This window comes from Xenopus tropicalis, chromosome 2, assembly GCF_000004195.4.
Source record: "Xenopus tropicalis strain Nigerian chromosome 2, UCB_Xtro_10.0, whole genome shotgun sequence".
NCBI classification, from domain to species: domain Eukaryota; kingdom Metazoa; phylum Chordata; class Amphibia; order Anura; family Pipidae; genus Xenopus; species Xenopus tropicalis.
The window spans coordinates 48,259,889-48,282,631 of record NC_030678.2 but is presented as its reverse complement, the minus strand read 5'-3'; the positions used below and the strand labels follow the sequence as shown (position 1 = coordinate 48,282,631).

The window sequence follows — 22,743 nt, the reverse complement described above, 5'->3', positions numbered from 1 at the left end:
AGGACTCAATGGCAGCTCCAACCTGGCCCAAGGAAAGTCACGATACCGAAGCTCGAATGAATCCGAAACTTTCGCGCTTGGCACAACAATATGAATTTGGCGAAAATTTGCGCAAGATACGAAAAAGTCACGACGGCGACGAAATTGCCGCAAAAATAATGATCATTACCAAATAAAACGTATTGGGACACATTCGGAGCATTCATGGATTGATAAATCTCCCCCCTAGGTATCCTCCTCTTGAAAATCCAAAATGAAAAAGCGCCTGGAAGTTCTTCAAAACTCTTCATGTAACACTGAGGGGCAATCTTGTTGCCTATAGCACATTTGTATACGTATCGGCCATATACTATCCACACTACCAATACTCGTAGCCGTGTGTTACTAGCAGCACAATTCTCTTTACAGCAAAAATGGCTGACGCATTCATTAATATGATTCTTCCCAGAGAAAACTGCAGCCATCAAGACATCTGGTAAGTAATTGCCCTTAACAGATTCCATACCTTGACGGGAAGATTTCATATTTGCAGTTTTCTAACAGGCTACGAGAAGCTATATTCTCTCCTCAAAGGTTGCTATTTGATTGGATACACACATTGTGAAAGGCTTGCAATTCTATCATTTTGTGTCAAATTCTAAACGCTGAATGACTCAGTCGTCAATATGATTGACATGTTGCAATTACACAGCATTACATCTGAGTGAAACCAGTTGTAGCATAACGAAGCAAAAAACATTATTGCATCGTCCAGATTACTCCTACAGCCTTCTGACAGACATATTAACAACCTGTATATGATGAGAGTGTTTCAATATCCACAGCTTTGAAAAGCTGCCTAAATTTAATAGTTTCTAGCCAAAATCCACATTTTTGCTAAAGAAACTTCCTATCACAAGAGCCGACAGGAGGCATGGAATATATGGGAGTTCATTCCCTGGCTGAGAAACACTACGTGTGCCATAAGCCTTAGCACTATGTATTACATTTCTCTAAGAAGGACCTAATACGGCAGTGATGTCAAAGCTGCAACCTTCCATATGGTGTTAAACTACAACTCAGAGCTTTAGGGGGCTTGCTAAGAGTTGAAGTTTAGCAACCACTCAAGTGTGACTGCTGCACAACTAAATGCCATAAGTAGGACAAAGAGTAAACTGAGATAACAATAATAATACCAATGTAAAAATAGTAAGGTCTGTCAGAGAGAGGCTTACCAAAGTCCCTATAACTACTAAAATTAGCTCTTGCCAGATGATACTCTTATAGGTCCCAAGAGACCAAGATGTCATGAAGCAGTCACAGCCATGGTAATCATCAAGCAACACAAGTTCCAAGGAACTACAGGGACAACTGCCGTGGTCTGGCAAAAACACAGAGGTATAAGGGGTTCAGCTGCTCTTTGTGAGGTCCCCTGTTTACATCTCCTGCACTCGAACAGAGCAACGGAAGCAGGATGTCTAGTGAAGAGAGTGCTTTCTCAAAAAGAGACAAATTTCTTGATTAAAAAAAAAAGAAAATCCTGTAAAGTTGCTAAGTGTGGCTATTTGCCATTACTGGTAAAGTTACCCACGAGGCAAAATTTTCATCTGGCCTCATCACTACATACTCCTGTGATCCTCACTGTGAAAAGTATCTAAAGATTCCAGCAATCTTCAAGATGATATTTCAGTTATCAGTCCAGTCACGGGGTCAGACTGAATGCTATAGTGCTAGAGAATCTCCTGGGGGTCCCAGTGAAGAAACAATCCCAGCCAGACCCAGACTGGCAATCTGTAGATTTTGGCAAGTGCTGCTTTAATAACAATTTATTGGACTCGTGGGGAGCTGTTTGGGCCACTTTACACCTGAAATGCCAGAAACCATTTTGAATCTCAGTCTGAAAATGCCATTTGCCCTTTTTTTAGTTCCACCCTAGGCTCTTAATACACCTGTATAATTTAATGTGCAAACTGCAAACAACTGTTGCCTAAAGCTTTTAAGGCTTTGAATGCCAATTAGTGGCACCTCTACATTTATACCAGTGAACAAAGGCCGTTTCACTCAGCAGTAATCTGATACCAGTTGCTGTAGGCATCCCAGGCAATCTTTAAAGTTACATGGACACATCAATGAATGGATTTTGCACAAGGGACAGTACAAGAAACACAACTCAGGAGCTCAGAAGTTTATGCTTCAACATACCAAACGTCAGCATTTGTTTTCTAATCACCACCTGATTGCTGACATAGTTGCTATTTTTCTTATTTGCTGCACCCTAATCAACCCATACCATGCTTGCAGTAGTAGTAGCAGCAACCCTTTTCCACACCGTGCTAAAAAAATCATTACATGGGTACACATAGGTGTGCTACTGGCACTTCAATATTCATTTTTTCCCTATAGCCAAAAAGCAACCCTTCTCCGCAAATACTTAACTGAATCCAAATCATAATTTAAATCTGACCACATTTGAAAAAAATGCTCCCCCTCACTCGTATTTTGATTTAGATTATCTGAATACTGAAATCTAAATGCCCCTCTGGCATTTGCCAGAACCCACAGATTGCCAGGCCATCTGGTTACAGTGCCCACTACACAATGTGTGTCCATGTCCCTGACCCACCCAAACCCTACATCATTAGTGGCACCCCACATTGACAGGACACCTAACAGCAGTCCTGCCCAAGGGCAGCACTTGTCACTAGGCAGATTTTGGTGTGTGTGAAGTGACACCTGAATTTCACCCCTGTTAGAAACTAAACATACGGGCAGGTAGGGGACTGAATCATCATTTTCTCCACCAGCCGAGAAACACCCTGGGGCCTATTTATTATGCTGTGTTAAAAACTGTGAAAAAATTTGCCACACATAACCAGGCTTTGCCGCATAAAAATACAGCATCATTTTTTGCATGTTTTTTCTTCCGCCACAACTTGTGTAAAATATCGTAAAATGTGGTGTTTGGACGGCAAAATTCACCATTTATTTTGAACAGCTTTTTACACCACTTTTTTGTTGAATTTCATTTTACACAGAATAATAAATAGGCCCCCTTATGTGCCATTAGCCTATGCACCATTAGCTCTTATAGATGATAAATGATGAATAAAATAAATGCAACTTGGCGCTTTCCACCTGCCTTGGGTGGTTCCCTGCAGCAGAGTGAGTGCAGACTCCTTGAAAACAACAGGCTGCATTAACTGCTGTGTTCCACTTCTATGGATCACGTGAAAGATGCACCACAGGGGAACGCCGGCAGAAACGGTCATGTGAAAGAGCCCATACAGTGATGCGCAGGGTGGGACCTGCCCTTCCCAGCCCAACCCTGGTATACAGGTTTAATGATAACGCTAAGCACCGGTAATTAACATATATAAAAGAGCTCATTCACAGCTTTTTGACCTTGTAATATATATGTATATTACCAATAATACATTCATCAGGAAACCAGAACCAGGTCCCAGTCGAGCTCTACTTTGAATGGACTTTTCTCCTTAGCAGTGCCTGTACTACAAAGAATTCCTGCAATCTTAAGGGTTCTTATTAAAGTTTAGATATGGATAAGAATGCTAAAAATTTTTAAGGAGGTGTAGAAATGTTTTTTGATGTTCTGCCAAAGAGAGGCATCTTCAGTGCATCACCTCAAAATCCCCCACTAATGCCAGCAATAGGTGCCGCCCGCAACCAGGCACCCAAAAGCTCACGCAACAAATAAGCGACATAGGAATATGTACCAATACTGGCAATCTAGCCGCTCCCAGAATGCTTAGCGAGTCACAGCCTCACGCTGCCAGGATACAGAACTATGACACGCTATTCAGCACCTGAGACTGAGATGCTAATTAAAGGCTGATTTATGGTAACAAACTCCCACAAGTCCTTCGCACATCCTCCTCCTATGTGAAGCCCTGTTGTCATGTTTATGAAACCGTGGAAATCATGGGAAATTGAACAGTGTGCCTTGAAACAAACACATCATGGGGGCAAATTAAATATTCAGTTTTTTTAAATCTGAGTTCAGTCCTGCAGTGTGACCAGGCCTAGAAAAGAGGGTCCATGGGGGATGAAATAGATAAAAATGCAAAGGACAATTATTGTTTGTTTGTTTTTATTCATTCATTAGTGGTGCCCAATCTACATACCTCTAACTTCCTCTGACCTGCAATAGGATTAGTTTTAGTTTAACTTCATCTGCCGCACATTGGACATCACTGATATATGTATTGCAGCTCAAAAAAATGGGGCAACCAATGTACTTGTTGTATTTTCCTGTATATTTTTGGGGTGCATTTAGAAAGGCTCTTGCACTTAAACTACATTTTGCAGCATCTTCTAACAGTCCCTGGTTGGCAGAGCATCCTGGGAGTTTTAGGAAAGAAAAACCCAAGTAGCTACTTACAGACAACCCAGATACTCACAAAGCTGAAATGTCATTTAAATTGGACATCTTGCGTCAACCACATGATGGACAACAGAATCATATCTATATGATAAATGTCATGTAACTATTTGTATTCTGTATAGACAGCCCTACAAGCTATGTCAAGTTTCCACAATGTACTGTTATCCCTAACATTACTGGGCAGCAAATACACAGTACAGTAATATTTGCGTTTGTGCTGCCTGCCTGAGCAATATCATTTACTACAATTTACAACAATATCATTTACTACATTTACAACAATTTTATTAGCCATTTTCCACCCATGCACAAACATACAGAAACCAATAAGCAATTAGCTTTGATCAGCCTACTGCATGAAGTAAAAATTAAAAAAATAGTTGCTATGTGTTAGTGCACCAGTTCGTTGTTAGTAAATAATCATACAGAAAAGCTGACTAACAGAATTAGGAGTTGTCAGTCAACACTGACCCGCCTCACTGTTGCCTTGTAGGATTTGGCATGTCAGAAGCTGCAGACAAGATAAAGACTATGGTGCCAAAAGAACACTTTCTTGTTAGAGATGGCAACCAAGCATTGCTGGACTATATGGATCGCTTGCTCTGCTACAGATATTGAACTTTCCCCATGCTTTTTCCATCAGCGTGAGTTACCATGTGATCAAGTGCTTATTTCAATGACAAATGCCAATAACCGAGCTGTGTCTGAGGCCAGGAACAAAATCTTTTTTGGAAATTTTTGGCCCTATCGGGGGCGGCATCAAGCGTGGTAGCACGGAAAAGCTTTTTGCGGTTGGCTATCCTGGTGAGTGCTCCCCTTTCTTTTATGTTTGCTGAGGCCAGGAACACAATGTCAGAGAAATCTAATTGTGGAGAGAGATACAAGTGGATTATTTCAGCCGAAGTGCTGGCATTTCTCTCCCCAGATGACCACATCCCTAACCAACAGAGTGATGCCTACGAGACCAAGCCTAGAACTAAAAACACACACTAATTAAAATGTCATTGGCAGTATGAGCCAAATAGTAAATCCAATCAGTACAAAATGTACCAAGTTTGTGGAGTGGGGTGATGGACAATACTATGTTGCTCGTTCCACAGGAAATAACTGCCTCCACTATCACATGGATAAGTTCTTCCTTTCAGCTTTTACGTTCTCCTTTGCCTGTTCCTAAGCTGGTAAAAAGTCCTCTCCTATTCATTTCAGTTTCTCATTTAAACCACACACTGGTTACTAAGTTAATTAGGATCCTAGCAACCAAATAGCTGCTGAAACTCCAAAAGGGAGAGCTGCTTACTCTCTACATCACACTAAAAGTTAACTCAAAGGTGAACAACCCCTTTAAAATCTAAACCAGCACCTCACAGCATAAGAGCAGTTGGTAGTGCCTGTCTTTATCCAACTCTATCCTGAGAAGCTACTTTTCACTCATTCCTATCCCAAAAAGCAAAGCAGTGATGGTGACTCATGAATTCTCCCTGTCTCACATTCACAGGCACTGCAAGCTAGTCTAAGGATATTTATTTTAAGCCCATTTCACTTCTCACCTTTTTATTTAACAGTGGCTTCATTAAATCAGCCAGTCCTGATTCACTGCCAACCTGTAGCCCTCTAAGTATTTGCTGAACTATAACTCCACCCTCTGAAGCTGCTGGTAATTGAGTTGGAAAAGGCTGGACATAACCTAATTGCCAAGCACAGAGAGTGAGGGTACCTGCCACACTGCTACATGTATATCACAACCACCAGTTCCAGCAAGCTCTGCTGGGTAGTTGTATTTCCTAAAGATACTGGGGATTGTTTAAGCATAAAGGATTAAGACACCTGCATGAAGGCAACTTCCCCCTCCACTTAACCCTTAGATATTCACACATTACAGGTTTACAAATCACAGTGTTACCTTCTCTCCCGGTTCTGTTTCCGTGACTTGTGCAGTAACCCAATGAGCACCACAGCCGCCCGGATCCCCGCTTTCTTTGAGTGCATTCTGTCTGCCGGCTGGGACATAGCTCCTGTCTGGTTCCCAGCAACAAAGTGACCAGAACTTATCCTTGGAAATATCCAGCAACTCCTCCTCCCCTTCGTTTGCTCCTGGATGAGCCTAATGGACCAATATAGGTGCAGTGCTCACCAGTGACCTTCATGCACGGCATCTGCCGGTTCCAGTTAGTAGTCCCATACAATCTTCTTATGTAATTCTGAATACATATACCAACTCCAGCTCTAATCTGGCTCCGTAGTGTTTCCTTTGCCCAGGAGTAACCCAGCAGTCTCGGCTTCTCCCAATCCTACTGGAGGCTGCCTGGGAAAAGGAATCAGCAGCCGGGGAAGTGACTTTGGAAAGTGCTGCAGCTCCCAGCTCTGCCCGTAATATCCCTGCACCTGAGTAACAGCCACTGGGTGTGGGGCTGCTGTGATTCCCAAACGCTCTGCTTATTATCCCTCACAGCACGGGAACGCTCATCCACTTCTGCCCATCCATAACTCAGCAGCAAATACAGCGATCCAGCTGGACAGGAATGGCAGGGAAAATCACAGCTCGTTAGCAGCCAGGGACACCGGGAGAGCGACGCTCACACAATAGCCTGAAGCCTGTCCTGCACCTGCTGCTTTCTATGTTGTAACTTTCCCCAGCCAGGGGATGCTCAGAGTGAGAGGAGGTGGATAGCTGAGCATTTTCCCTGCCCAGGCTGGGCGAGCAGGAGCTGCAAGGTGGGTGTTTCCAGACGGCTTCTTTCCTCCTCTTTCCCTCATTCTTTCCACACGCTCACTGCAACATGCTGCCTGGTGCCACACAAGTACTGCATGTGGAGATGCCAAGCCTGCCCTATACTACTGGGCACATGAGAACCCCAAACGCTGGCTGGCTGGCTAGAAAGCAGGTCACTTATAAATGCAAACACTGCGTTGACTTTTGTGAAAATCAATTACATGTGAATTTTTAAAATAATAATATAGGGATGCAAACCCAAGTGACTGCTCTTAAACTACTGCCTATATCCTGCTTTAATTTATTTTGGTTATGCATGCAAAAACTATTTTATATCCAGTGTAAAATTAATGTTATGTTGTCTAAGTACTAAATAATGTGCTTTCAAACAAAATTATGTATTATGTGTGCTGGCTCACATAAGAGCAAGGTTAAAGCAGGCCTTAAGGTGCCAATTTGCCCCCTTAAACTGCCTATTCGGTCTGATCTGCCCTCCTTTCTGTCTGCCACAAAATTGACCAGATATCCATTGGATATTTTTGAAAATGGCTTTGCCATTATCCAAGCATTGGCCCAGGGGCCAAATCATTAGATCCGTTTGATTTGGGCTAGCACTTAGGTGGTCAAATTGGCCAAAGATCTGCTTATTTGGGGGCCTCCCCAAACAAGTAAATATTTTAGGAAATACAGCTGTGCAGCAGAGCATGCGGGGAGCTGGTGGATATGACTGATATACATCTATCAATGTGGTAGGTACCCTCACTCTCATTCTATGTGTTTGGCCATTCCAAACTTTGTGTGCCACATCCTACCGCTATCTTCAGTGGGTGTTGACAACTATAGTTCAGTAATAACTGGAGGGCCATAGGTTGGCAGTAAATCAGGACTGGCTGATTTAATGAAGCTGCTGTTAAACAATAAAGGTAAAAAGTAAAATGGGCTTAAAATATACATCCTTAGATTTGTTTGCATTACCTGTGAATTTAAGACTGGGAGAAATCAGATAGAGGTGAGTAAGAAGCAGCTTCCCAGGACAGAGTTAGATAGACAGGTGCTACCAACCTTTCTAATGCTGTAAGGTGCTGGGTTAAATTTTAGGGGTACCTGAAACCTGTGGCCCCTGACAGCTAGGGTGTAGATGCTCATCCCTGCTCTATATGATTCTTTACTAGCTTAGGAACAGACACAGGAGAATGTACAAGCTGAGTGGAAGAACTTATCCATGTGATAGTAGATGCGCTTATGTCCTGTGGAGCGATCAACATAATATTGTCCATCACCCTACTCCATAAGCTTTCTACTTTTTCTATTGATTGGATTTAATATTTTGCTCACACTGCCAATGACATTTTCATTTGTATATGCTTTTAGTTCTAGGCCTGGTAGCTCTCGTGCCCATCACTCTATTGTGAAGGGATGTGGTCAGTGGCTTATTTATATTGAGCAATCCACTGAAACTCCACTACTGTTGAACTGCAGTTCCTAGCATGCACTGTATAAAATGTACGGAGGAAACTATTTGAAAGGATAGCTTTCATATGACATCTCTGTATATTACTTCCATACTTATTTTTACATTTTGAGTTCTTTTATAGGTCTTAAACAGATGGTGATGCTCTACAGAGAAAGCCTAAGTAATGGCATCACTTGATGTGGTGTACAATAATCTATGGCATTGCACTTGTTTTCTATTCAAGAAATAAATGGAGATTCTGACCTCATGGTAGAAACTCCAAAGAAGTATTATGAAGAGACAATTCACAAAGCCGAATGAAGATGTTGAGGCACAGGAAAGGACAGAGGGGCAGGTTTCACAAACATGTTATTATTGTAGATATGGTTTAGGGGCATTAATGTGGTGCAGGTTGCATTATAAATAATGTGACCCATGCAATAGAGATTATTCCGCCCTGGGCCTTACCTCTGCTAATGACAGCTGTGCAAATGGAAAATAGTAGGATAAGCTCCAGCTCCACATTAGTTAACTCTGCACTGGGTAGCTTTAAATAAACATACTCTGTCATGAAACAGTCATGCACTTCCATAACCGGGCTGCTTATTAGCCAAGTTTTTATTTCTTTCATTTGGACTTTGTTTCTCTTTAAGGAAAAACATTTTATTGCCATGTATTATCTAGAGCAATGTAGTTTATTGTGATGGTTAATGTGCTTATTTTTTTATCCCTCCCTACACATTTACGCTATGTACGTAAATACCACGACCATTAGGGCATTTAGGCGTTTGTTCATGCTGCTCTGACCTGTGGGGTGTGCAAGGACAATCCCTCCATGGTACAAATCCTATTAACCTGGGGCATTTGTGCTTTGGCTGTGCTGTTTATAAAAGTGCATCCCAGACATACACTGGAATTTACCTAAAGAATCACTAAATTGTATGGAAACAAACAGCAAAAGTCCATAATCTTGCAGAGTTGCAAATAATAAGTAATTGGGCAGAAACTCTGACCTGTGGGACTGACTGGGCATCCATTTCCCAGGGAATCCCTGTGCCAACTTTGGCTGGGTGAATGCACAGAATATCAGTTACTGGGAATCAGACAGTACTGCGCATGCATCCAGTCGAAAAGATTCCCTGGGAGAAGGAAGAAAATATCAGTGCCATCCTTTTTATCCTTGTACCACAGGCTGGTATTTTTTTAGGAAAGTGGAACACCAGGAAAAAAGGTTACTATTTATCCTAACTGGTTTGTGCATAATACTTAACCCCTAGATGCCCAGGCACATTACAGTGCAGAAATCATAGTGTTACCTTCTTTCCTGATTCTGTTTCCGTGACTTGTGCAGCAACCCAATGAGCACCACGGCTGCCCGGATCCCCGCTTTCTTTGAGTGCATTCTCTCTGACGGTTGAGACATAGCTCCTGTCTGGATCCCAACAACAAAGTGACCAGAACTTATCCTTGGAAATATCCAGCAACTCCTCCTCCCCTTTGTTTGCTCTCAGATGAGCCTAATGGACCAATACAGGTGCAGTGCTCACCAGTGACCTTCATGCACGGCATCTGCCGGTTCCAGTTAGTAGCCCCATGCAATCAGCTTGTGTAATCCCGAGTACATATACCAGCTCCAGCTCTAATCTGGCTCCGTAGTGTTTCCTTTGCCCAGGATCGGGAAGAAACCCAGCAGTCTTAGCTTCTCCCAATCCTACTGGAGGCTGCCTGGGAAAAGGAATCAGCAGCCGGGGAAGTGACTTTGGAAAGTGCTGCAGCTCCCAGCTCTGCCGCGTAATATCCCTGCACCTGAATAACAGCCACTGGGTGTGGGGCTGCTGTGATTCCCAAACGCTCTGCTTATTATCCCTCACAGCACGCGGACGGAACGCTCATCCACTTCTGCCCATCCATAACTCAGCAGCAAATACAGCGATCCAGCTGGACAGGAATGGCAGGGAAAATCACAGCTCGTTAGCAGCCAGGGACACCGGGAGAGCGACGCTCACACAATAGCCTGAAGCCTGTCCTGCACCTGCTGCTTTCTATGTTGTAACTTTCCCCAGCCAGGGGATGCTCAGAGTGAGAGGAGGTGGATAGCTGAGCATTTTCCCTGCCCAGGCTGGGCGAGCAGGAGCTGCAAGGTGGGTGTTTCCAGACGGCTTCTTTCCTCCTCTTTTTCCATATTCTTTCCACACGCTCACTGCAACATGCTGCCTGGTGCCACGCAAGTACTGCATGTGGAGATGCCAAGCCTGCCCTATACTACTGGGCACATGAGAACCCCAAACGCTGGCTGGCTGGCTAGAAAGCAGGTCACTTATAAGCCATTTAAACATACAATTGGTAGCTTTACGCACAAAAACGTTTATTGGTTACAGATAAATACAAAATAGACATCTATAAAATGCATGCCATACTTGTGCCCCATGGCCCCCATGCTCCTCTCCACTGCTGGGGCCATGGGGCACTAAGATGCAATCTGGTTGTTTGGTTAATCTGTTGGGTTAATGTGATGCTCTCCCAACTGGTATGGTCACTGGCTGTGGTCTGATCCAGTGGTTGGCTCAGGGGCCAAATAATCAGATTACCCTGTTTCAGCCCAGCACATAGGTGGTCAAATCAGGCAAAGATCTGCTCATTTGGTGACCTTGCCAAATAACCCCTCTGTCCATTCCTATACCTTAACATCTTCATTCAGCACTGTGAATAGCACCCTCATTTTCTATTCTTTGGTGTCTCTACCATGAGGTCAGAACCTCTGTTTATTCATTGAATAGAAAGTAAGTGCGAGGCCATAGATTATTGTACGTCAGAACAATGAGTAGTGTCTCTACTTAGGCATTCTCTGTAGCACAGAGCACCATCTGTTAAAGACCAATAGAAGAAAACAAAATGTAGAAAGAATGGCTCAGAAGAGGCAGCAAGTATGGAAGCATCATGCATATATATATATACTCTCTGAACACCATAGCTATCCTTTTAAATAATTTTCTCCATACATTTTATATTAAATACTCTATATAGAGTGTGTGCATTTTTAGTAAAATGGGTGTAATATAAATTTGTAGGCTAGAAACTGCAGTTCAACAGTAGCTGAGTTTTAGTGCATTGATCAGTATAAATAATAAGGCCCTGGAAAGGTGTTAGGGCTTCTGGCCCACAAATACTGCATAAAGCCCTGCATGGTAAATGTGGCAAACACTCACCCATGTATATACGGCTTGAACAGTTGAATCAGAATCAGCTGATTCAGAATCAGATGCTGCTCAATAACTTTTTGATTCAACATTTTTATATCCTTATAAACAAATGTTGAAAAAAAAATTCAGTAGAAATCAAATATGACAAAATCACCTATTATACAGGCTTCCTGCTTAGCAATTTTATAAAGGGTGATGCAAACCATCTAATAAATATAGACAACCACAGACTTCTTTTATCTAGAACACATTGGCAAAAGAAGGTCATGGAGAGATAGAATCGCAAGGTGTTGGAAACACAAAAAGACCATACCCTTACATCTTAAGAGAATTTATATGACAAGGGCATCTATTTTTAACAAACCATCAGAAGGGGGAGGAGAGCAAAAGACTTCAAATCCATAGGATTCCACACATGAACAGTTAGTGCCTTTTGGCAGCAACATACTGTACATATTGTTACAATTAAAGAGCGAGTAATTCCTGGTTTCTTTAGTATATTAGTTGTTGACTTCTTACAGCCAACACCATATTCCTGTTAGATAAAGCCTTCCATTCAATTTCGATGTTCCACCAGCAGAGCCCTCAAAGCTCCGGGTGTAGTCATTGCACATCGGTACCCTGCCCAAAGGTTGGAGCTTTTTACATGTGTTGTATCCCAGAAGGATAGGAGGAAGGGTCCTCACACAAGTAGCAAGAAAGCAGATTAATCCTGAGATTAAATTTGGTAATATTACATTTTTGGCTTTTGGTGTGCAAACAGCTGTCTTGTTTTTTTTTGAATGGGGGATGGATGGTGATGGGCACATAATAGAGAGATTACAAATACTGCATTTGATATTTCCCATTCATTGAATATGGGTAAGGGCACTGATAAAGAGGAGTGCATATGTGCCCAAGGCAATTTTAATCTGAAAGGTCAAATTACATTAACTGTGGTGGATACTCCAATAAATATACAGGTATAGGACCTGTTATCCAGAATGCTCAGGACCTGGGGCTTTCTGGATAAGGGATCTTTCTTTAATTTGGATCTCCATGCCTTATGTCTACTAAAAAAAATGTTTAAATATCATTTAAACCCAATAGGATTGTTTTGCCTCCAATAAGGATTAATTATACCTTAGTTGGGATCAAATACAAGGTACTGTTTTATTATTACAGAGAAAAAGGAAAATATTTTTAAAAATTAGAATTATTTTCTTTTAATGGAGTCTATGGGAGATGGCCTTTCCGTAATTCAGAACTTTCTGGATAATGGGTTTCCGGTTAAGGGATCCCATACCTGTATTTCTATACCATGGCATGTCTCCTGCTTGGCTGTAATGGCCCTGTGTTTGGCTTTATAAAACAACAGTTTGAATTCAGACTCCTATACAGGCAACATTCTAATTCCTTAAAGATGAGGGGCTGATGTACTAACCTAGGAGATACATTGCACTAGTGCAGTTGTCAAAAGCAACCACAAGCTATCAGCTTTGAGCAGGCTACAAAAACAATAGCAGTGATCTAAATGGTTGCTGTTGAAGACTGCACAGGTGCAACCAAGTACTTCAGTATCTTAATTCACACATTTAAACATCAAACACCTTTAGAATTTTACTTTTATGAATATTTGGGATCATTTGAAACAATTTTCCGTGTATTTTCTATATGGAGTTTCTTGGAAAGCAAGTAGGATAATAAATGGAAATTATTTCCCTTACAAGAGATGTATTAAAACAAACAAAAGGGAAGGGAAGAAATAAAAAGAAAGGCATAAGCAGCAGGTGTTATCTTTTCCACTTGCTGAACAGTGTATTGTATAGGACAGAAATAGGAGGAAAAACCAGCATGCATTCTGTGAACATTAAAGGAGCCCCCTCCAGGTTACATTAAAATTAGCTGTCATACAATGGACTCATTCCTATACAGCAACAATAACAGTGATTAGTGGGGGCAAAGCAATGGAACAGCCCAGTGCTGAAAGGGTTTCCCTAACTGTAGGTCCATGTCAGACAATAGAAAATGCAGAATCCTGCGGAATCCGAGGCCCACAATAATCAGATATTTTCTGTACAGTCTATAATGTTATGCCAAGTCTTAATCCTCTTCATATAATTCCGCTGCATCCTAAGCTTGTTCAAAGAGATCACATATAAAATGTCTTGTAAGCAACAAATAACTCAGAATGAGTAATATGGCACTGCCATGTGGTCATGTGCTTTACATTCCCTGTATTCAGAATCCAGCAGAGATGACAGTAAGCAAGGCTATTCTTATAAGATAAAGACCAGCCCAGAGGTAACATTTCATAAGGCTATTTGTGTTCATGACACTGCGGATATAAGCTTGCCTTGTATGCTAGATTAGTGTTCTATAAGTAGAATAGGACTTATAATAAAACTAAATTGCATCACTGGTTTACATAGAATGGCTGAGGGCAAAACAGGCTTTGTGGGACCTGAATATTTGTATGAAGTAGGAGACTCTGTCTTGCTCTACTGTTACATATTACCCCACTATACCTTAGACCCCCTTTGCCCCATTACAAGGTGACATACATTTCTAACCTGCTAATTCAGTCATCATATCATGAATATATATAGAGCAAATAGGATTTTGCCCCAAATCTCAAGCTAACTGGCATTTAGTTTGGACCGCCACCCAATGATGTGGTCCTCTTGTGGGTGCCAGTCCCTCAGTTCACTGCCCAAGGTACCTTGTTAATACAGGTGTGGGATTCATTATCCAGAAACCCATTATCGAGAAAGCCCAGAATTACAGGAAGGCCATCTCCTGTAGACTCTATTTTAATCAAATAATTTAAAATGTAAAAGCCCATTTACCTTTTCTCTGTACTAATAAAACAGTACCTTGTACTTGATGTTAACTAAGACATAATAAATCCTTATTGGAGGCAAAACAAACCTATTGGGTTTATATAACGTTTAAATGATTTTTTTGGTAGCTCGAGTGTGGTGATCCAAATTATAGAATGACCCATTATCCTGAAAACCCAAGTTCCAGAGCATTCTGGATTACAGGTCCCATGAATACATGAACATATAGAAAAACACACGCTGAAAAGCCCTGCTACCTAGCACAGTCAAACCTCTGTTACATTTTACAAGTTTGGGGGTTCAAATGCATTTGTGAGTTATGCCACAACATATGTCTGTATTAAATCTGTTACAACATACTCTGCAGTAATTACCCTTTGCAATACAGCACAGTAAGCTGCTGCACCCAACAGCATGACTTTCTTCATTGATCAAAGGTCCAGAACAGAGAATGTTTGCACAATATAATCATAGCTCCATAGGTGCATCTCATTACCATAAGTGGATCTTTTTCAGTATGACAAATCAGCCATGACTTAACACATGAAGATGCTTAACTTGCATACTTGCCACCCTGCCATGCATGATACAGTTCCCAAGAGTAAGGGAAAATGATGCAAGGTGTGAATTCAAACACCACTTCTAATTCCACTTTATTAGGTTTTAACAGAGCAGTTATTAATGTTGGTGGATGCTTCTATATGTATAGTAGGAACATGGCTCCTATGGCCAGTTTACAACACATGCCAGTACAGTCAATGTACAGCAACCTGTAGGATTTACCTACATTATAACAGCTGCTACTGAGCAAGAGCATTCTATACAGTAGCCATTAATACATGTTTTACTAAGGAACTTTTTGTTAAATTACAATATTCATGGTAAATTATTTTGCCTACTTGCCATTGTACAATTTATTAGTAATAATACAAGTCACCTACAATGTTAATAAATACGCCCCCATCATGAGTGCACTAGAGAAAGGGGAAACATTCCCCCCAAACTGTTGTGTGGAGATCTCAATGAATCTGAAGGGCTTAGCACAACGGTTGTGAATTTTAAAGTATAACCCAGTAAACAAATTCCTCTTACCAGGGAGGCTAATTGTTAGAATTTAATTAAGCGTAACTGTTTTTGGAGTTTATGTATTACTTAGGATCCGAAGAACTAGGTGAACAGGCGTACAGGCAGTGAGTGTATTGCTAGGTAAGCTGCAGCTTGCATGAGGTACATACTTCAATAGAAATACTTTAACAGAATCAATATGTAGACTGATCCAGAGTGGCACTAGGAGACATTGATAAATGATCCTACTAAGTATTCCAACAAACAATAGCCAGTTAAACAATGGAATCCTGTAAGGACATGAGAGCCACAGAGCTGTCTAGCCAGTGTGTAGTAGAGTATATTGATATTTTTTTCTGTGCTGTAGCTTATATGCATTACTCATCTACCTCAGTTCTGCCTATCAAGGTGTGTTATATCCACTGAACAAAGCTGTGCAAGTAGTATCTGTTTGCAAATGGAGTTTGATATTCCTAAAGAAAATGGGCAAACTCAGAAGTTTAGTCAACTGCCTCTTGGGCGGCCTTTGTCTGCTGAAGAGCAAGCAGCAGTTCCATTTCCACTGCAGTAGGTTGCAATATACCTGCATATGGTTATTGTCCACTGGCTGTGGCTGCTTGCAAACAAACTATTTTTTGTGTGACATTGCCAGCAAATGGGGGTGGGTGTGGTAAAACATTAGTTTGGAGAGGCTACCAATAGAAGGCTTTTCACTGGAGAACTTACCATCATACTGTATATAAGTATATAGTAGTTGGTCTCTTATTGGGGAGGCTCACCCTCTCTAAACTTTCATTATATACCACATGTGTCTTCTGAATTCAAAGCACCAAGTCTCGCATCTCTGTGTCTCCAGTAAAATGCACTGACCATATTTTAGACATATTTACTGTGATATTTAATTAAATGTTGTCCATATTGCATTGACCTACTATTTCTAATGACCGTAAGAATCACAAAATAGTCAGGAATGTCATTGTACAGTGGCTCTTGTTTCAGCAATGGTAACTGGTGCTTAAAATGCAAATTCTGATAATTAAAAAAGTTGTTCATATGTTTTGGCCATATGGTATAGGTCCTTATAGTCTCAACCAAGTCGGCAGTTTATTGTCCTTTTGTGCTTACCAATCTTGGTAGGATGTGATCATTTGGCAGCAAACATGCACTGGCTGCTCATGTGCCCTAATCTCTGGCCGGGGCAAATACCTGCTCTGTGAGTTGTGAAATAGGGCAAAAATCTGTTTGTGGTAAGTGCACACATGGCAGAAAAAAGCAAAAGAATACAGTGAACTGTTGGGAAACAGCTTGCATTGATGTAATAAAGCATTGACATGTGGGTTAGAATTAAGTGCAGTATAACACAGTGGTCTGGAAGGCATTCTGTGGATACATTTCTACTTCTCCTGTCAAAGCTTTCTCACGTAATCAGATGAGAGAATGGTGTAGAGACTTGTGTTAGGTTTTTGTAGGAGGAGAGTGTTAAGGATGATGGTCCACAAAGCGAGTTAGTCGCCAGTGACAGATCTCTGCTACCATGGGCAACTAACCACTCCGAAATGCCTTTCCACCAGCAACAATAGGAGTTGCCGGTGAAATGGCCTATGCATCACTTCAGCATTCCATAGTCGCATAAAGTTGCCTGCAGGAGGAAACTTTGTCTAACTTCGGAAAGATGAAGAGATGTGTAGGCCTTTCCACCAGAGACTCCTATTGTTGCCACTGGAAAGGCATTTCGGAGCAGTTAGTCACCCACGGTAGCAGAGATCTATTGCGGGTGACTATCTCACTCCGTGGGCTTATGATTTTTAGGCTGCCTAGAAATCATAAAGATAATAGAAAATAAAACATGCACATCTGCTGGAAAATAATGTATAATAACTTCCAGTCCTTGCACCTTTAATTGGATACTGAACTCGGTTAAATAGATACATTGGTTACAGGAAATGTTGGAATCTGAAATCTGTTTTGCATTAATCAAAGTTATGCAGATTGCTCATCAGGCCCAATCAACTTCTAAGCACCGATGCTTTCATTTCTCTTGGTGGGTCTTTAAATGTAAACTTTATCTAAAATCTTATTTTTAATATAAGTGAGAAAGCATGTTATTAATAACATTTTAGCAAAATAACTAAATACATTATTTTTTGAATATGTCTCTGCTTTTTGTCAGGGGTTTGAAACTGCAGTAGCTGTATTTCAGGTGGCGCAAGGATGGGCACTATAAGATGAATGCAGGTCTGCAATGTCACTATTCTGTCTACTGATGTCAGTAACTGGCCAGAATTTTGAGGACCACCCTGTCAATGATATAAGTCTGTTTGCAATAATGAACAGAACCTAGAAGGGGTAATTTACAACTGCAATTTTCTTGGAAAATACCATTCATTAAAGGATTCCACTGTATACTTAGGGGGACATTTACTAATCCACAAACGTCCGAAAAGTGTCCGAATGCGTTTTTTTCGTTATGATCGGTATTTTGCGTTTTTTTTCGTCGCCGTTGCAACTTTTTCACGAATTGTTGTGACTTTTTCGTTGCCGTCACGACTTTTTTTTCGCGAATTGTCACGACTTTTTAGTCGCCGTCGCGAAATAATCTTTCTGTCGCGCAGAGTACGAAAGTTTCAGATTCATTCAAGCTTCAGTATCGTGACTTTCCTTGGGCCAGGTTGGAGCTGCAGAGTGCCATTGAGTCCTATAGGAGGCTTCCAAAATCATGCAAAGTCGGAAAGGTTTGCCTGCCGTTTATGAGCGCCCAATACGAAAAAGTCGTGACAATTCGCGGAAAAAGTCGTAACGTCGATGAAAAAGTCGCGACGGCAATGAAAAAATCGCAAAAAATACGAAAAAGTCGCTAAATGTTCGTTTCCAATCCGTTTTTTTCCCATTCGGATTCGTAGATTAGTAAATCTCCCCCCTAGTGATGAGCGAAATTTTTTGCCAGGTATAGATTTGCAGTGAATTTCTGAGTTTAGCCAGCAGGACACCGGCAAAATAACCGGTGGGACCTGGCCTTTATTGGCCCCACAGGCCCAGGCCCATTCCCCTCCCACCACCAGGTTGCCCTTTTAAAGATAAGGAGAAAAAAGGAGGTAAACGGATATGCAACATGGTGTGCGGCAAGTTGGAAATCTCGGGAGGAGGGCCCAGAGGTTTTCTTTACATTCATAATTAGTCAGTTTTTTCATTGCCATCATATTATCCAATCAATATTAGACAAGCTGAATATCTAATTAGGTTGTGTGCCAGGTATTAGTTATTACTTGTTTGGTAGCACTGAAAACATGGGTTAAAGTTAAATTTAGGACCTGTAAATATTTCCATGGGCTCGATCGATAATGCTTAATAAGGCATATTATTTACCTTAATCCAGAATCTTTTGCCCATTTGGCAATCTCACCAAATATAGCCCATCCCCACTGGGACACCCTCCTGAAGGAGGAGGATCTGGGGACAGATCTAGATAAAGTTTGACCTACTTCACAGGCCTAAGGCATAAGATGGTACCTGGTACCTTCCAGACTACATAAAATTAATAGAGCATACAGTCCAATGTACTTTAGGGGATGTGGAGAGGAGAGGACAGCCTACAACACATGGTGACAATGTCCCAGAGTTAAAAGATTCTGGTCCAGGGTATTTGAGATGATACATTCGGACACAGGTGTCAACATCAGCAAAAACCTGGAACAAGCGCTTCAGGGACATCCAGTACCGAAGACACAAAGAAATATGCCAGAATCCATATTACTCAAATATTTTTAGTAGTCAAACCCACCACAGGAAAATCCTGGAAGTCCCCCATATTATCCCCAACATAAGAATAAAATAAACTGGATCATGGTAAAGAAAAGTTCACCAGCATATTTAGTGACAAACTAAACCAATTTCAAAAGATATGGACGCCTTGGATTCAGTATGTCACCCTGTTTTGTTCTTTATACTCCTTTTCATATTTCAAGTTAATGCCAAACAAACAAACATTTGTTGTCTACAACTACAGTACTGAGTACCTAGAGGTCTGAGATCGAAAAGGTGCCTGACCCTGCAATCTGTAACCTCTTTCTTATTCAAGGACTCAAGATATTTTTCTTGCTGTATTACTTCTAAGTGATTAAGAGAGAATACTAAATATACTTTTATTGTTTTGACAATGTCATATACCTGACACCTTTCTTTTTACTTACATACAATAAACATTTTCAATAAAGCCAAATTGAAAACTAAAATAAATAAAGACAGTAAAAATACCAACATAAATTTATTGTATCATTTTGCAAGGCATTTCACCTAGATACTTCTATCTAACATAAGCCTTTGGAGGTCATTTATAATTGTAAATACAGTGAGCACACAACAAGAAAGTCCTTCATATGCAAAGTGTTCTGTACATTCTGTACACTCTGGTTTTATAAATTCAACCCTTGCTTTGCTTCCTTCCCTAATAAGAATGATAAAATGTTGAGTTTTGCAATCCTTGTCTTAAAGCTTTCTTTCACCTGAACCAGTAGTGGGAAGAAAAGTCATTGGTGCATGAGAATCCCTGCAACCTGCTCTGTTTTAGATGGTAAAACTTCTGTCAACCTGTCTGAACCATGTCCCCTAAGTTACCTTGTCTGGATGCTCAGCAGATGATGATGAATCTCGATAAGGCAGCCCCTAAGGCCTAGAGCCGATTAAATACACATTTCACATTATATCCCCCCAATGGAATCCAGCATATGGGGCACTGCACTTGAGCACAGCATTCTTCAAAAACACACATAGAATCAAGGGTGAGGGATTACATTATTATAACAGGCGCCATTGCATGGGAATCATCTTCCTTAGCCCCTTCCCAATTTTCATTAAGACAATAAAGATAGGAGAGCAAAGCAGGCTGAACAATAAAATACATCATAAAACTGCAGGGCTGCTGAAGCTAATACATATTTGGTAAAGCCACAATATTCTTTAACACCTCAAATGCTCTCATTAGTCTTTTGTTTCTTTTTTATCAGGGTACTTGCATGTTAGCTTATTTTTTACTAAATGTTAACACAAGTTAACATTAAAGGCCACATTATCTTATTTATTCAGTTTTCTTCTGAAATCCTCTGGTGAAAATATCAATAGATTGATGAATATAATAGTAAACTGCAGCAGGGGAGAGGAGTGAAGATATTGTTTAGGGAGGCTACCAATAGATATATATATATATATATATATCAAAATAAAACAGCCAGCACCAAGGGTCTTTGTATTTCAAAAAATCTCTTGTGTATTATAATTGCATGTACAACCGACGTTTCGGTCCCTTTTGGGACCTTTTTCAAGGTCTTGAAACCTTGAAAAAGGTCCCAAAAGGGACCGAAACGTCGGTTGTACATGCAATTATAATACACAAGAGATTTTTTGAAATACAAAGACCCTTGGTGCTGGCTGTTTTATTTTGATATTTATGTGATATCCCGTGCACAGGGCAGCTGCAGAGCAGCAGATTTTGGAGTGTGGTGCTGTCGTGTGGACTGTTTTATATATATATATATATATATATATATAGTGATGAGCGAATCTGTCCTGCTTAGCCGAAAATTTGCGAAACTACAGGAAAATTTGCGAAATGGTTCTATTACCCACATCTTTTTTTGATGCGCCCACAACTTTTTTTGGCGTGTGGCAAATTTTTCGGTGGCAAAATTTTCATGAAATTATTCGTCCAATGGTGAAATGCAGAAATTCGCTGCAAATCCATGCTCATCGCTAGATATATAGTATTCTGCCTTATACTGTCATTGTACAGATGTGCTACCCACACTTTTCTTTCTCATCTCCCACAGTTTCATTGGTTAGTCTGAAGATCCCTTTATACAAAGATATGAGAGGGAATGTTCTTACATTTCTTGACCATCTGAAAGTGGTTAGCAGTGCTAAAGTGCCAACAGAAAAAGGACCCCTAAAATTGCTTATAGCCTGTACATAGACACAATATAAATATGCCTACTTGTCAATTTCCTTGTACGAATAAGAGGGACATTTTAGAGCACTGTGTCCATTTCAGTGCCTTATGAGTATATTACTCAACCTAGAGCTCCAGAACAACTGTCTGATCTACTTTCTTGCAACATTAAAATGTGAGAAAAAGTACATATTTTGAGAAAATAGTTAAAATGGCTTGTGAGAGCCCATATGGCAGGCAGCATTTCTCTAGAACAGTACTTCCAAAACCGAATGCAGCTAAGTGAGCCATGTTGATGTTTGTGACGATTCTCATTTATGCAGGTCATGGTATATCTGTAGTAATAAGTCAAATCAACTGGACTTGCTGTGTTTTTTTTTAAGACATTTCACCAGTCATCGCACTGGTTTTCTCAATTCAGAAAGACTTGTACAAAGATCTTTCTGGAATAAATACTCTGCCATTTAACTACGAGATAGGTAAGCAACATATATAAGTTGTACCCAGATTGCTAGTGAAACCAACCAGGTTTGCAAATAGTCCATAATTATGCTACATTTACTGGGGCTTTTTACTGGCCATTAGGAAGGTGAGGTGGGGGTGACATCACAGGGCAGGGAATATCACATGGGTGGGGATAAAACATTACAAGGGCAGAGCAATGACATGGTGTGATGAAGAGTGGATTTTGTGGGTGTCTGTGGTAGATTTGGGAGGATACGAAGGTATATAAACAAAGGTCAGAGGCAAAACTGTCCAGAAAGGTGGGAAAGTTGGGGAGTTACAAATTTACTAACAATTGTATTGTTCAGCAGTCAGCACCTTTGAAAAGGTACATGTTTGCCCTTTGCTACAATGTACTGCTGAGTACTTCTCAAGTAATTGCAATGGCACAGACAGCAGGCCTGTGATTCTTGTGGTGCAGATAGCACCTCTGTTTGTTGCATTTAGGCTACCTTATGGAATGCTGATATCTGACTGGTCAGTGAGATTGGCAGGCCACTATAGATGGGGACCATATGTTGCTCCCAGTCCAACAAATAGGTAATAAAACAGGCCCTATGGATACCCATTGGGAAATTATTGCATCAACTGGCCAATGCTACCCGTTCCTGACAGCAATTTCTAAGCTAACCAACACAGACCGATACATGGTCCAACAAAGCTACCAATA

General features: G+C 40.9%; 1 protein-coding gene across 3 annotated transcripts in view; it reads right to left on the bottom strand.

Annotated features, from left to right (window-relative positions):
* rap1gap2 (RAP1 GTPase activating protein 2) overlaps nucleotides 1–22,743 on the bottom strand; it is a 296,773-nt gene that overhangs the window by 180,887 nt on the left and 93,143 nt on the right. The window contains exon 1 of one of the 3 annotated variants that reach the window (XM_031896766.1): nucleotides 9,861–10,658. The exons of 1 other annotated variant lie outside the window; for it this stretch is intronic. In XM_031896766.1, the coding sequence (XP_031752626.1) occupies nucleotides 9,861–9,967 (107 nt within the window). In that variant the 5' untranslated portion in view covers nucleotides 9,968–10,658. Of the gene's footprint in view, nucleotides 1–6,281; nucleotides 7,181–9,860; nucleotides 10,659–22,743 lie in introns of those variants that run through there. One more of the 3 variants, XM_018091492.2, reaches the window with a different exon arrangement.